Here is a 14720-nt window from a genome sequence, read left to right as displayed (position 1 = left end):
TTTCTATGTAATGGGGAGGATAAACTACCTAGAGAAGTGATGAGGTGGCTGCTCTATGAAAGTATAGCTAGCATCACTAACTGGTCATGCGGAGAACACTGTGTTGTCCAGGGTTGCTGTGAATGTATTTGCTGTTATTTGCATTTGTGTTAGAATAAACCTCTCCATTCCTGGATGGACTAATTCTATTTCTCCCGCCCTGCCAGCCCATCATTTCTAGGTGAGAATTTCTGAAGTGGCAGTAGCGAGTAATACCTGAAGAGAATTCCTGCCCCAGGTACACTCGTAAACTGGACCATCCCCAATGGATAATGAAGTCAAAGTTGCCAAGTATTTACAGGGTAGAAAAGCCATTTGCCCCTTGTTAGTGATTATGTTTCACATTGAACCTTCTTCTTTATCTGAACCACCAACGTTACTTCTAATGTTGGGGACAGAGTAGCCTTGAGGTAATTCCTGTCTACAGGAATAGTGCCAGAAGACTGGAGAATAGCAAATGTTGTTCCCTTGTTCAAGCAGGGGAGTAGAGACAATCCTGGTAATTGTAGACCAGTGAGCCTTACTTCAGTTGTGGGTAATGTATTGGAAAAGGTTATAAGAGAGAGAATTTATAATGATCTTGATAGAAATAATTAGGGATAGTCAACATGGTTTCGTGAAGGGTAGGTCATGCCTCATAAACCCCATTGAGTTCTTTGAGAAGATGAACAAACAGGTGGATGAGGGTAAAGTCATTGATGTGGTGTATATGGATTTCAGTAAGGCGTTTGATAAGGTTCTCCACGGTAGGCTACTACTGTAAAAAATACGGATGCATGGGATTGAGGGCGATTTAGCGATTTGGATCAGAAATTAGCTAGCTGAAAGAAGACAGAGGGTGGTGGTTGATGGGAAATGTCCATCCTGGAGTTCAGTTACTAGTGGTGTACTGCAAGGATCTGTTTTGGGTCCACTCCTGTTTGTCATTTTTATAAGCGACCTGGATGAGGGTGTAGAAGGATGGGTTCATAAATTTGCGGACAATGTTAAGATAGGTACAGTTGTGGATAGTGCCGAAGGATGTTGTTGGTTACAGAGGGACATAGATAAGCTGCAGAGCTGGGCTGAGAGGTGGGAGATGGAATTTAATACAGAAACGTGTGAGGTGATTCACTTTGGAAGGAGCAACAGGAATGCAGAGTACTGGGCGAATGGTAATACCCTTGGTAGTGTCGATGAGCAGAGAGATCTTGGTGTCAGTGTACATAGATCCCTCAAATTTGCCACCCAGGTTATTAGGGCTGTTAAGAAGGTATATGGTGTGTTAGCTTTCACTAGTAGAAGGATCGAGTTTTGGAACCATGAGGTCATGCTGCAGCTGTGTGTGGCCACTCTTGGAGTACTGCGTGCAGTTCTGGTCACTGCATTATAGGAAGGATGTGGAAGCTTTGGAAAGGGCTCAGAAGAGATATACTAGGATGTTGCCTGGTATGGAGGAGGGAAGGTCTAACAAAAAAAGACTGAGGGACTTGAGGCCGTTATCACTAGAAAAAGGTTGAGAGGTGACTTAATTGAGACATATCAGATAAATCAGAGGATTAGTTCAAGTGGACAGTGAGAACTTTTTTTCCGAGGATGGTGATGGCTAGCATAAGGGAGCATAACTTTAAATTGAAGTATGATAGATATAGAACAGATGTCAGAGGTAGTTTCTTTACTCAGAGGGGCGTGGAACGCACTGCCTGTAACAGTTGCAGACTCACCAACTTTTTACTGGCATTTAAATGGTCATTGGATCGGCATATGGACGAGAATGGAATAGTGTAGGTTAGATGGACTTCAGATTGGTTTCACAGGGCGGTGCAACATTGGGGGCCAAAGGGCCTGTACTGCGCGGTAATGTTCTACATTCTATGTTCTAATGTCATGGGCTGAATAATCCAGCAGTTGAGAGTGGGATGCTGGAAAAGCACAGCAGGTCAGATAGCATCTGAGGAGCAGGAGAAACAATGTTTTGGGCAAGAGCCTTCATCAGGACATCAGGATTCCTGCTCCTCAGATGCTGCCTGACCTGCTGTGCTTTTCTAGCACCCCACTCTCGACTCTGATCTCCAGCATCTGCAGTCCTCACTTTCTCCTAATAATCCTGCAGCCCAGGTGAATGATTTGGAGATATGAGTTCAAATCCCACTATAGCTGGTGAAATCTGAACTGGCAATATGGATTTTGTTTTGATAATATTTATGACACACTTCTGGAGCAGGCGGGTTTGGACTTGACCTATCTGGCTCAGAGGTAGGGACACTACCACTGCACTACAAGCATCCCCTAAAATTAGTAATATAAAGTTAGTCTCAGTAATGTTGATTACAACAATCAATGTTCAAAGCCTACCAGGTTCTCTGGTGTCTTTTAGGGAAGGAAATCCGTCATCCTTATCTCATCTGAACTATATGTGACTCTAGACCCACCAGCAATGTGGGTGAGTCTCAAGTGCTCTCTGAACTAACTTGAGAAAATCAATACATTCAAGGACAATTCAGGATGTTAACAAATGCTGGCCCACATCCCATGAAGGAAGGAGAAAATGCTTTCTCCATTATTTAGTTGATTTAGTTTCACCTTGAATGCATTGATGCGGCTGGTCTCAAATTCCCCTTTCATTGCTAATTCACATTCTAACCACTCTCTGGTTAAAGAAAGAGATCCTGTGCTCTCTCTTGGATTTATTAGTGACTATTTACATTTCAAGTCTCACCCAAAACATTTTCCTCACATCTAATCCATCTTGGCCTTTAAACTAACTGGTTTCATATCTTTGTGAAACTAAAATAATCTGTTCACTAGTATAAATAAAGTTACCACTAATATCACCCCGTATCCGATGTTCTCTTACCATCTTGACAGCAGGCTCCATACAGCTTGATAATATGGGGGTGACTGACTTGTTTCAGCAGATTGAACTCTGATAAGAGGTCCCGTAGCTCACTCTGAGACGCGTTTTCTGCCAGACACCAAAACAGAAGGTAGATTTAGTGCGGAGGCAACCACCGTTAGACTTCACGCCAGTATGTATCATAGAAACAGCAACTCAAGTATATATATCAAAAAGAAAGCTGAAGTGCTTCACAAAGATCTAAACAAAACAGAATAAAAAGGTATCCTGAGGACAGGATAGTTACCACTGTCCCTTCAGGACATGGTATCAAACAAAAAGTGAGGAATTCTTTGGAAATTGGGATTTCATTCCCTCTTCCTCCAATCTAAAGGGACAAATGCTCTTCACCCTTTGGCTCCCCAGTTAAAAGCCAGGTAGAGGGAAATTCAGAGTCTAGATTAGAGTGGTGCTGGAAAAGCATAGCAGGTCAGGCAGCCTCCGAGGAGCAGGAAAATCAACATTTCGGGCAAAAGCCCTTCGTCAGGAATTAGCTGAACGGCTTTTGCCCGAAACGTCAATCTTCCTGCTCCTCGGATGCTGCCTGACCTGCTGTGCTTTTCCAGTACCACTCTAATCTAGACGCTGATCTCCAGCATCTGCAGTACCCACTTTCGCTGAGAGGGAAATTCAGGCTGAGTTTACCAGCTGTCAGTTGGAATGGCCCATAAAATAGCAGAGAACCAGATCAGGATTGTTCCTGACACTGCCTGGGTGAGATCTGACAGACTGTTCCAGAGGTGGGCTGGAGACAGAAAAACTGCAGTTGCTGGAATCCAACATAGACAAGCAGAAAGCTGGGAGAACACAGCAAGCCAGGCAGCATCAGGAGGTGGAGAAGTCAACGTTTCGGGTGTAACCCTTCTTCAGGATTGGGGCTAGGGTTAGGGGGAGCTGCAGATAAAGGGAGTGGCTGGGGCAGGGTGGTGAAGTGGAGATAGGTGAAGACAGGTAGAGGGTACGACCTGGTTGGTCAATGGGAGGAATGAATCTGGTTGGTGACAGGGAACAGTGGAAGACGAGGGAGGGACTGGGGATTGGAAGGGAGGTTATTTGAAATTGCTGGTCCAATTTGTTATAACTCAGACCCGAGATTTTTTAAAATTCATTTGTGGAACTTAGGCGTCGCTGGCTGGCCAGCATTGATAGCCCATCCCTTGAGAAGGTGGTGGTGAGCTACCTTCTTGAATTGCTGCAGTCCACTTGCTGTGGGTGCCAGTTTGGAGGGATTTCCAAGATATTGATCCAACGACTGTGAAGGAATGGTGGCATATTTGCAAGTCAGGGTGGTAAGTGCCTTGAAGGGGAACGTGCAGGTGGTGGTGTTCCAAGAACCTGCTACCCTTGTGCTTCTAGATGGAAGTGATCATGGGTTTGGAAGGTGCTGTCTAAGGATCTTTGGTGAATTTCTGCAGTGCATCTTGTAGATAGTACACACTGCTGTACCCACTTTCGCCCGGTGGTGAAGGGATTGAATGTTTGTAGATGTGGTGCCAATCAAGTGGGTTGCTTTGATCTGGATGGTGTCAAGCTTCTTGCGTGTTGTTCGAGCTGTACCCACCCAGGCAAATGGGGAGTATTCCGTCACACTCCTGGCTTGTGCACCATAGATGGTGGATAGACTTTGGGGTGTCAGGAGGTGAGTTGCTTGCCGCAGTATCCTTTGTCTCTGAGCTGCTCATGTAGTCACTATGTTTATGTGGTGAGTCCAGTTGAGCTTCTGGTCAGTGGTAACTCCAAGGATGTTGACAGTGGGGGATTCAGTGATGGTAATACCGTTGAATGTCAAGGGGCGGTAGTTAGAGTGCCTCTTATTGGTGATGGTCATTGTCTGGCATTTGTGTGGCGCAAATGTTACTTCCCACTTGTTGGCCCAAGCCTGGATTTGTCCAGATCTTGTTGCATTTGAGCATGGACTGCTTCAGTATCTGAGGGGTCGCGAATGATGCTGAACGCTGTGCAATTATCCGTAAACATTCCCACTTCTGACCTTATGACGGAGGGAACGTCATTGATGAAGCAGCTGAAGATTTTTGGCCTAGGACACTAACCTGAGGGACTCTTGCAGAGATGTCCTGGAGCTGAGATGACTAACCCTCCACAACCACCTTCCTTTGTGCCAAATATGACTCTAACCAGCAGAGTGTTTGCCCCCTGATACCCATTGATTCCAGTTTTGCCAGAGCTCCTTGATGCTACACTTGGTTAAATGCGGCCTTGATGTCAAGGGCTGTCACTCTCACCTCCCCTCTGGAATTCAGCTCTTTTGTCCATGTTTGACCCAAGGCTGTAATGAGATCAGGAGCTGAGTGACCCTCGTGAAACCCCAACTGGGCGTCATTGAGCAGGTTGTTGCTGAGCAGGTGTTGCTTGATGGCACTGTTGATGACCCCTTCCATCACTTTACTGATGATGGAGAGTAGACTGATTGGGCGGTAATTGGCCGCATTGGATTTGTCCTGCTTTTTGTACACAGAGCATACCTGGGCAATTTTCCACACTGTCAGGTAGATGCTAGTGTTATAACTGTACTGGAACAGCTTTGCTCGGGGAGCTGCAAGTTCTGGAGCACAGGACTTCAGTACTATTGCCAGATTATTAACAGGGCCCATTGCCTTTGCAGTATCCAGTGGCTGGAGACTGATATCTGTGATGCTGGGGACCATTGGAGGAGCCTGAGATGGATCATCCACTCGGCACTTCTGACTGAAGATTGTCGCAAATGCATCAGCCTTATCCTTTGCACTGATGTGCTGGGCTCCTCCATCATTAGGGATGGGGATATTTGCGGAGTCTCTTCCTCCAGTGAGTTGTTTACTTGTCCACCGCCATTCACGACTGGGTGTGGAAGGACTGCAGAGCTTAGATCTGATCCGTTGGTTGTGAGATTGCTTAGCTCTGTCTATCACTTGCTGTTTATGCCGTTTGGCACGCAAGTAGTCCTGTTTGGTAGCTCCACCAGGTTGACACCTCATTTTTAGGTACGCCTGATCCTGCTCTTGGCAGGCCCTCCTGCACCTGCCATTGAACCAGGGTTGATCCCCTGGCTTGATGGTAATGGCTGAGTGGGGGATATGCCAGGCCATGAAGTTGCAGATTGTGCTAGAGTACAGTTTTGCTGCTGTTGATGGCTCACAGAGTCTCATGGATGCCCAGTCTTGAGCTACTAGATCGATTCAACATCTGTCCCATTTAGCACGGTGATATTGCCACACAACACAATGGAGGTTATTCTCAAATGTGAAGGTGGGACTTTGTCTCCACAAGGACAGTGCAGTGGTCACTTTTACTGACACTGTCATGGACTGATGCTTCTGCAGCCGGCTGGTTAGTAAGGATGAGGTCAAGGATGTTTTTTTCCTTTTGTTGGTTCCTTCACCACCTGCCGCAGACAAAGTCTAATAGTTATATCTTTTAGGAACCAACCAGCTCGATCAGCAATGCTGCTGCTGAGCCACTCCTGGTGGTGGTGGTGGTACCCACCCAGAGTAAGTTTTGCACCCTTGCCACCCTCAGCGTTTCCTCCAAGTATTTTTAAACATGGAGGAGTACTGATTCATCAGCCGAAGGAGGTCAGTACATAGTAACCAGTAAGAGATTTCCTTGCCCATGTTTAACCTGAAGCCATGAGATTTCACAGGGTCCGGAGTCGATGTCAAGGATTCCCAGGGCAACTCCCTCCCAACTGTATCCTGCTGTGCCGCCACCTCTGCTGGGTCTGTCTTGCTGGAGGGACAGGACGTATCCGGGGATGATAATGATGGTGTCTGGGGCATTATCTGTAAGGTATGATTCCGTAAGAGTGACTATGTTAGGCTGTTGTTTGACTAGTCTGTGAGACAGCTCTCCCAATTTTGGCACTAGCCCCCAGATGTTGGTAAGGAGGTCTTTGCATGGTCGACAGGGCTGTTTGTGTTTTTGCCGTTGTCTTTTCCGGTTCCAAGGTTGATGCCAGGTGGCCCGTCAGGTTTCATTTCTTTGCTGTGACTTTCTAGCGGTTGATACAACTGAGAGGCTTGCCGGGCCATTTCAGAGGGCAGTTGAGAGTCAACCACATTCCTGTGGTTCTGGAGTCACATGTAGGCCAGACCAGGTAAGGATGGCAGATTTCCTTCCTGAAAGGACGTTAGTGAACCAGACGGATTTTTTTTCTGACAATTGACAGTGTTTCATGGTCAACATTAAGTCGATTCTTAATTCCAGATTTTTTTCTTATTGAATTCAAATTCCACCATCTGCCGAATTGGAGACCATTAAGCAGGGTTCGCTGATGGAGATTCAGATGCCCATTTTGTGGACAAGCCGCCGGCTCTCCCATGTGGCTATCCTACCTGTGGCAGCTCAGGAAGCCACTGGTGGCCCAAAGAGGAAACTGTGAGGAGGGAAGGTAGCCCATCCCACATCACCAACAGCTCCTGCACTCCACCTCTAACTCCCTGGGGTCTTCCAATTGCTCCAGCAGTGCCCACCTCTCCCATTGATGTCACAGGCATGTGCTGGCTCTCTGACTGGACCTGGCAGCCTGCATGCCATCCTTGACGAGGCAGCAGGTCCTCCGCCTCAGGAGGCTGTCCATGTTAACATTGCCCAACCAGTCCCAGTACTGACAGCTGACCTACTATCATTGTGCCAACCCTGGGTAAACTTTGACCTTTGGTCTCTCTGACCCATTGCAGTATGAGGAGGTGAGATAAGGAAAATAGGTTTTTAAGCAGAAAACTATTATGACCTGCACTCCACAACTTTTCAAGATTCAGACTCAATAGTAATGTTCAGAAGACATGTAGTTTGACAAATACTTGCAGAGAGAAAAAAAGTTGCAAGGTTATGGGGAAAAACTGGGACTAATTTGATCATTCTTTTAAAGAGCTATCACAGATATGTTGGATTGAATGGCTTCCTTCTGCGCTGAGTCGATACATGTCCTGCTGGCCTTCCCAAAGAAATGTCCTTCAGATATGTGAACACATACTGACGGCTGCTGTTGGTCAGGATGTTGATTGTGCTGACCCCAGGTCTGTGGGAGAGTTTACTCAATAAGGTCGAAGTTGGGGCACGGGTGCTTTGGGTCAGGGCAGTCTCGATTTTGTCAAGGTTCCCTAACCTTGGAACTCTGTCTTAAATCTTAAAGTGCGAACTGCTGACTACATGGATGTGAGCAACACTTGCATGTCATAGTAACACTTCGAAGATCGTACCTTTCAACATCTTGACCGCCACAGTGGTGTAGCCTGCTTTGCCCTTGAGCCTGAATGCTGTCGCCTTCACCACTTTCCCAAATTCTCCTTCCCCAAGGGTCTTACCCAGGACCAGGTTCTTCCTCGGAAATTCCCACTTGGGATCCTCCTGTCAGGAACAAAGGATATTGCACACTTTAGAAATGGAGGAACACTTGATAAGGCCGAGTAATACCTGACAGCCCAAACACTTGGCTTACGCGTGTTAATTTTAAGAAGCTAATTAGCACTTCATTGCCCATGTAGAGGTCAGTTAGCTCCGTTAGTTGGACGGTTGGTTTTTGAAACATCAGGTTTAATTCCCACACAATTCCACGAAGGATTCTCCTTTTCAATTTGTCTCCTCACCTGAGGTACAGTGACCCTCAGATTAAACAACCACCAATCGCCTCTCTCTAATGAAAGAGTGGGGCGATGGTGACCTTACTTTTTATGTGAACAATTCATTCTCAAGTAAATCCTTTGACCAAATGTTGTCTCTGTAAATGATGTCTGTGTTGAAATGATCTCTTGTATGGAAATGTGGGATTGTATAGAAATTACAGGCAGAATACAAATCATGGGAGGTCTTGTGGTGCATTGGGAAGCCTTGCTTCTGAGCCAGATGCTTCAGTTACGGGACCCACTCCTTTTTATTCTTAAACTACAGTAGAATCCAGTATCCACAGATTCGGTTTTCATGGTTTCAGTTATCCGCGGTTTACCATGGCCCAAAAACATTCCAGAAATAATTCCAGGGGGCTGCCGGGGTAGGTAAATTTCCCACTTAAATGAATGGGTTCGCTAGTATCCACGGTTTCAGGCATTCGCAATAAGTCTTGGAATGTAGCACTCATGGATACGGGGGTACGCCTGTATTCAAAATGGTGCCAGATTATGGCGACCATTCAATCTTTTCACTGTATTGTTCACTTAAAATGCAAGTAACAAAAAAAAAGGATTGTTATTAATGATCAAAATGAAAAGGGTGAAATTTTGTGCAAACTCTTCCTTATAAAACAAGGCTACAGTACAAGTGGCACTCACTGGTATCTTGAAGGAATCCACTGCCACTTGATTTTCCATTGAATCCATGGAAGGTCTCCGAATGTTGTTTGAGGAGTAGCTGATGGGATAGGCCTGAGCTGGTCTTCTGAAGGTCATTTCCGCTGAGGCGATGGGCGGCTTGGGAGCGTTCTTGTGGTACCGGTGGATGAAATAGGAAGACAGCAGCACAGACAGGATAAAGGATAGCAACACTGCAGCTGCAATGATGGTTTTACACAGATCATCACAAACCAACTCTGTGAATGAAACAAAACAGACAACATCAATGAATGGACACCCACTTTAACATGGCTCATTAGTTTGGAGATAATTTGATTTGATTTGATTTATTATTGTGAAATGTACCTAAGTACAGTGAAAATTTTTGTTTTGCATGCAATACAGACAGGTCATGCCATACAATGTGCATCAGGGTAATAGAACAGAGCAAGGAACACAATGTTACAGCTGCAGAGAAGGTGCACAAACAGCGAGATCAACATTAAATTTAAAATTTGAGATGTCCATTCAGAAGTCTAATAACGGTGGGGAAGAAGCTGGTCTTGAATCTATTCATATGTGTATACAAACTTTAATATATTATACAAACTTAAATTATTCCCTCTGATAATTATTCAGCCCTTGAAGGAACACATTCTATCTCTCTTGGATCTCTGTCAAAGCCTTTGAAATAAAATAGCCTAAGACAAATTGGGAACCAGGCTGACCCCTCAGTAAATGTTCTCTCTAAGCTGAAAACCAGACAACTAAAATTAAATTCTAAAGAAGTGTCACAGGACCCGAAACGTTAACTCTGCTTTCTCTACATAGATGCTGTTGAGGTTTTTTTCCAACAATTTCTGAGTTTGTGTGGGGGTGCAGCTGCTCAGAGGTTCCGCACATGTGGAAGGGTGACTTGATAAAATCATGAGGGGCATGGATGGGGAAAATAGTCAAGATGTGTTCACCAGGGTGGGGGGGGGGGGTAGTCCAAAATTAGAAGGTACAGGCTTAAGATGAGGGGAAAGATTTAAAAGAGACCTAAGGGGCTACTTTTTCATGCATAGTGTGGTGCTTGTATGGAATAGATGGCCAGAGAAAGTGGTGGAGACTGGTACAATTACAACATTTAAAATGCACCTGGATGGAAAATGAATAGGAAGGGTTTAGACAGAGATGGGCCAAATGCTGGCAAATGGGACTAGATTAATTTAGGATATCTGGTCGGCATGGATGAGTTGGACTGAAGGTCTGTTTCCGTGCAGGTCTATGACTCAGTGCTGATCGGCGTGTTGATGCATTGGTGCACAGTTCTAGAAGCTGCTGCCACCCACGGAACTCACAGATCCACCAAGTCTAAACACCAATGACAGGAAATGTAGAACATAGAGTACAGTACTCAGGGAGCACTGGATTGCTGGGGCTGCCATTTTTCAATCTAAGATGGTAAATAGTTGACTTGTTTTACCTCAGATTTGACATAACAATGATAATGAGTCAAAAGGGTAGCATCTGCATCAAATGCCAAGAAAAAAATTCTAGTAATTAACCTACCAACAACATCATCCTTTTGGCAAACACATTTGTTATCAGAATAGCAGACGCAGGTTCCGAAACCTCCTTTAATTCCTCCCAGCTCTCCAGGTTCAAATCCGCCAACAACCTTGTCCCATTCTACATCAGATAGATGAAAGACAGCATGTGAGACAGGTGCAATCACTGAATTGTATTGGTGTAAAAGAAGGCCATTTGGCCCACCTTGTCTGTACTGGTTCTGGTGTGTGTTAATGAGTTCAACTTAAATGTAGAGGGTGGAATCAAGACGTTTGCAGATGACATGGAAATTGTGGAGTCGTAAATAACATAGATTGCTGCAAACTGCAGGAGCAGATCAGTGGACTGAAGAGGTGGGCAGAGCAGTAGCAAATGGAATTTGATGCAGAAGTTATAGGCCAGTGAGCCTACTTCGGTTATGGGTAAGGTGTCGGATAAGGCTATAAGAGATAGGATTTATAATCATCTAGAAAGGAATAATTCGAATAGGGAAAGTCAATATGGTTTTGTGGAGGGTAGGTCATGCCTAACTAACCTTATTGAGTTTTTCGAGAAGGTGACAAAACAGGTGGATAAAGGTAAAGCGGTTGATGTGATGTATATGGACTTCAGTAAGGCGTTTGATAAGGTTCCACACCGTAGGCTATTGCACAAAATACGGAGTTTCGGGATTAAAGGTGATTTAGCGAATTGGATCAGAAAATGGCTGGCTGAAAGAAGTCAGAGGGTGGTGGTTGATGGGAAACGTTCATCCTGGAACTCAGTTACCAGTGGTGTACTGCAAGGATCTGTTTTGGGGCCACTGTCATTAGTCTTTTTTATAAATGATCTGGATGCGGATGTAGAAGGATGGGTTAGTAAATTTGTGGATGACACTAAGAAAGGCAGAGTTGTGGATAGTGCCAAAGGATGTTGTGGGTTACAGAGATAAGATGCAGAGCTGGGCTGAGAATTGGCAAATGGAGTTTAATGCAGAAAAGCGTGAGGTAGTTTAGTTCGGAAGAAATAAGAAGAATGAGGAGTACTGGGCTAATGGTAAAATTCTTGGCAGTGGAGATGAACAGAGATCTCGGTGTCCAGGTACATAAATATCTGAACGTTCCACACAGGTTGTTAAGAAGGCATATGGTGTGTTGGTGTTTATTGGTAGAAAGATTGAGTTTTGAAGCTACAATGTCATGCTTCAACTGTACAAGATACTGGTAAGGCCGCACCTGGAGTATTGCGTACAATTCTGGTCACGACATTATAGAAAGGATGTGGAAGCTTTGGAAATGTTCAGAGGTGATTAACTCGGATGTTGCCTGTAATGGAAGGAAGGTTTTATGAGGAAAGGCTGAGGGAGCTGAGGCTGTTTTCATTGGAGAGAAAAAGGTTGAGAGGTGACAATCAAGACGTATAAGATAATCAGAGGGTAGATAGGGTGGTCAGTGAGAGCTTTTTTCCTCGGATGGTGAAGGCTAACATGAGGGGACATAGCTTTAAATTGAGGTGCGATGGATTTAGGACGGATATCAGGGGTAGTTTCTTTACTCAGAGAGTAGTAGGGGCGTGGAATGGCCTGCCTGCAACTGTAATAGACTCACCAACGTTAAGGGCATTTAAATGGGTATTGGACATACATATGGATAATAATGGAACAGTGTACACATGCATCAGATTAATTTCACAGGTTGGCGCAACATCGAGGGCTGAAGGGCCTGTACTGCGCTGTAACGTTCTATGTTCTATATTCTATATTCTCAATGTGTGACGTTCTGCACTTTGGGAAAGATAACAGAGCAAGTGATTACACTGTGAATGGAAAGTATTGACAATCAGAGGGACTTTGATATGTCCCTTTCCCATCGGTGAGGCAATGGTCTAGTGATACTATTGCTGGACTATTAATCCGGAGACCAAGGTAATGTTGTGGGATCACAGGTTCAAATCATGCAATGGTAGAGGGTGGGATTTGAATTCAATGAATATCTGGATTTAAGAGCCTAATGATAAATCCATTGTTGATGAGAAACCAATCTGGTTCACTGATGACCTTTAGGAAAGGAAATCTGCTATTCTTACCTGGTCTGGCCTACATGTAACTCCAGACTCACAGCAATGTGGTTGACTCTTAACTGCCCTCTGGGCAATTCGGGATGGACAATAAATCCTGGCCTCATCAGTGATGCCTCACCCATGAATGAATACCAAAGAATGTATATTTATGGGTTCCCTGACAGTGGCAGGGCAGGTCAGCAAGATGATTGGGAAGGGTCATGGCATGTAGGTCGTTCTGCTACAACGTGAGTTTCATTAATGTGAATTCGCTATAACACGATTGACAAATTGGGGGCAGTGTTTCCATAGCGTGAACTTTTAAAGTGTGTGTTGGTTCTAGTGCGATTCCAGCCCCATTAGTTTAAATGGTGCTGCTATTACACAATTTTCTTATAACATAGGATAGCATGAGATTGGAACTACCACGCTATAGCAGAACTGACTATACTGCGTTTATTAGTCAACTGCAGAGACTACCGGAACGGCGGGGCGGGGGAGGGGTGGGGGGGAGTTGGGTATGCTGGAACTGTATAAAATGTTGGTTAGGTCTTAACTGGAATACTGCCTGCAGTTCTGGTCACCACACTAAAGGAAGGCTGTAATGACAGGGTACAGAGGAGATTTACCAGATGCTACCTAGGCTGGAGGGTCTAAACTATGAGGAAAGATTGGAGACAGTGAGGTTTTTTACTCTGGAGCGGTGAAGGTTGAGAGGAATCTGAGAGAGAGGTATAAAATAGACAGTGGGGATAGGAAGGTACTTTGTACATTAGTGTTGGAGGTGTGGTCAAAACCGAGAAAGCAAAGATTTAAGGAAAGACGTAGAAGGCTAAGACGTAAAGGATAATGGGAGTCGAAAACTTGCTGTCCTAAAGGACGGTCGAGTCAAAAATCCAAGTAGTATTTAAAAGGTATTTAGATATTCACTTTTTTTTTAACCTCCAGGACTATATACAAAAAGCTGGAAAATGGGATTAGTTTTGCGGGATTTTTGTTGACCGGTACAGACATGACAGCCAAATGATCTCCTTCTGTGCTGTATTATCTCTTGACTTCATGAAACAGGACTGTTCTCTCTGGTGACCATGCTGATGTATACTTGATGAGTCAAGATTTGGCAGGGCTAGGATGACTGTGGTTACATACCAATGCAATCTTGGGGACATGTGCTCTTCTTCTTCTCCACGACATCGCAGTACCCGTCAGGACAACTGGTGAGGTCTGATGAGCAAGTGGAGTAATTTTTTGATATACCTGCAGACAGTAAGAAAAGATTTATAGTGGCAAGTCCACAGATAAACCAAGCAATACATCAACACTGATTGGAATTAATGTACAACATCCAACATTGCTTATACAGTATTTACAAAGTCTTTACAGCACAGAAAGAGGCCATTCAGCTCAACATATCTGTGCCAGTGTTTAAGTTCCACACAAATGTCTTCCCACCCTTTGTCAATATATCTGTCACAACTGCATTATTATGATCTAATAGGTTGTAGACAAAAATTATATTAAAATATATTGTATTTTAGAAACTTTTCAAAAGGACTGTTTCAACATGTTTTGACAGTCCTTGAGGAGTAGCTGGCATCCTTAGCAATGATGAAGTTTGTCGTTGTCTTTGAGTTCTTTGCATTTCCCAATTTGAGGGTGCTGTCTCTCTCAAGATGATGAGAGAAACAGCGAGAGAGACTTACAGTCCTTGTCACCAACTCATTTTCTTTCTCTCTGTTCTGCTGCTCAAAAGCAATGACTGAAATATGGCTCATTTACATTCTCATGTCTGGCTCCATTGTAATTGAAACTCGCCAACTGGCTACTGAGCCTTTCATCTCTCAACATGGTAGATTATCCCACAAGTGTGAAGTAAAACAGGAGACGCAAAATTCTTGATGTCGACTTGGTTTCCTGGTTTCAACACATTTAGATAAAATGATAATTTCTGT

General features: G+C 44.5%; 1 protein-coding gene across 1 annotated transcript in view; it reads right to left on the bottom strand.

Annotated features, from left to right (window-relative positions):
- The window catches only part of ret (ret proto-oncogene receptor tyrosine kinase), a 134496-nt gene that overhangs the window by 29377 nt on the left and 90399 nt on the right, over nt 1–14720 (bottom strand). Inside the window, exons 9-13 of the mRNA XM_087982272.1 lie at nt 13918–14025; nt 10732–10851; nt 9178–9434; nt 8113–8260; nt 2876–2983 (exon numbers count right to left, since the gene is read on the bottom strand). Of these exons, the coding sequence (XP_087838398.1) occupies nt 2876–2983; nt 8113–8260; nt 9178–9434; nt 10732–10851; nt 13918–14025 (741 nt within the window). The remainder of the gene's footprint in view (nt 1–2875; nt 2984–8112; nt 8261–9177; nt 9435–10731; nt 10852–13917; nt 14026–14720) is intronic.

The sequence above is a fragment of the Chiloscyllium plagiosum genome, unplaced genomic scaffold, assembly GCF_037043375.1.
Source record: "Chiloscyllium plagiosum isolate Xiang-an unplaced genomic scaffold, Cpla_swu_hap1 HiC_scaffold_43, whole genome shotgun sequence".
NCBI classification, from domain to species: domain Eukaryota; kingdom Metazoa; phylum Chordata; class Chondrichthyes; order Orectolobiformes; family Hemiscylliidae; genus Chiloscyllium; species Chiloscyllium plagiosum.
This window is presented reverse-complemented; position numbering and strand designations above follow the sequence as displayed.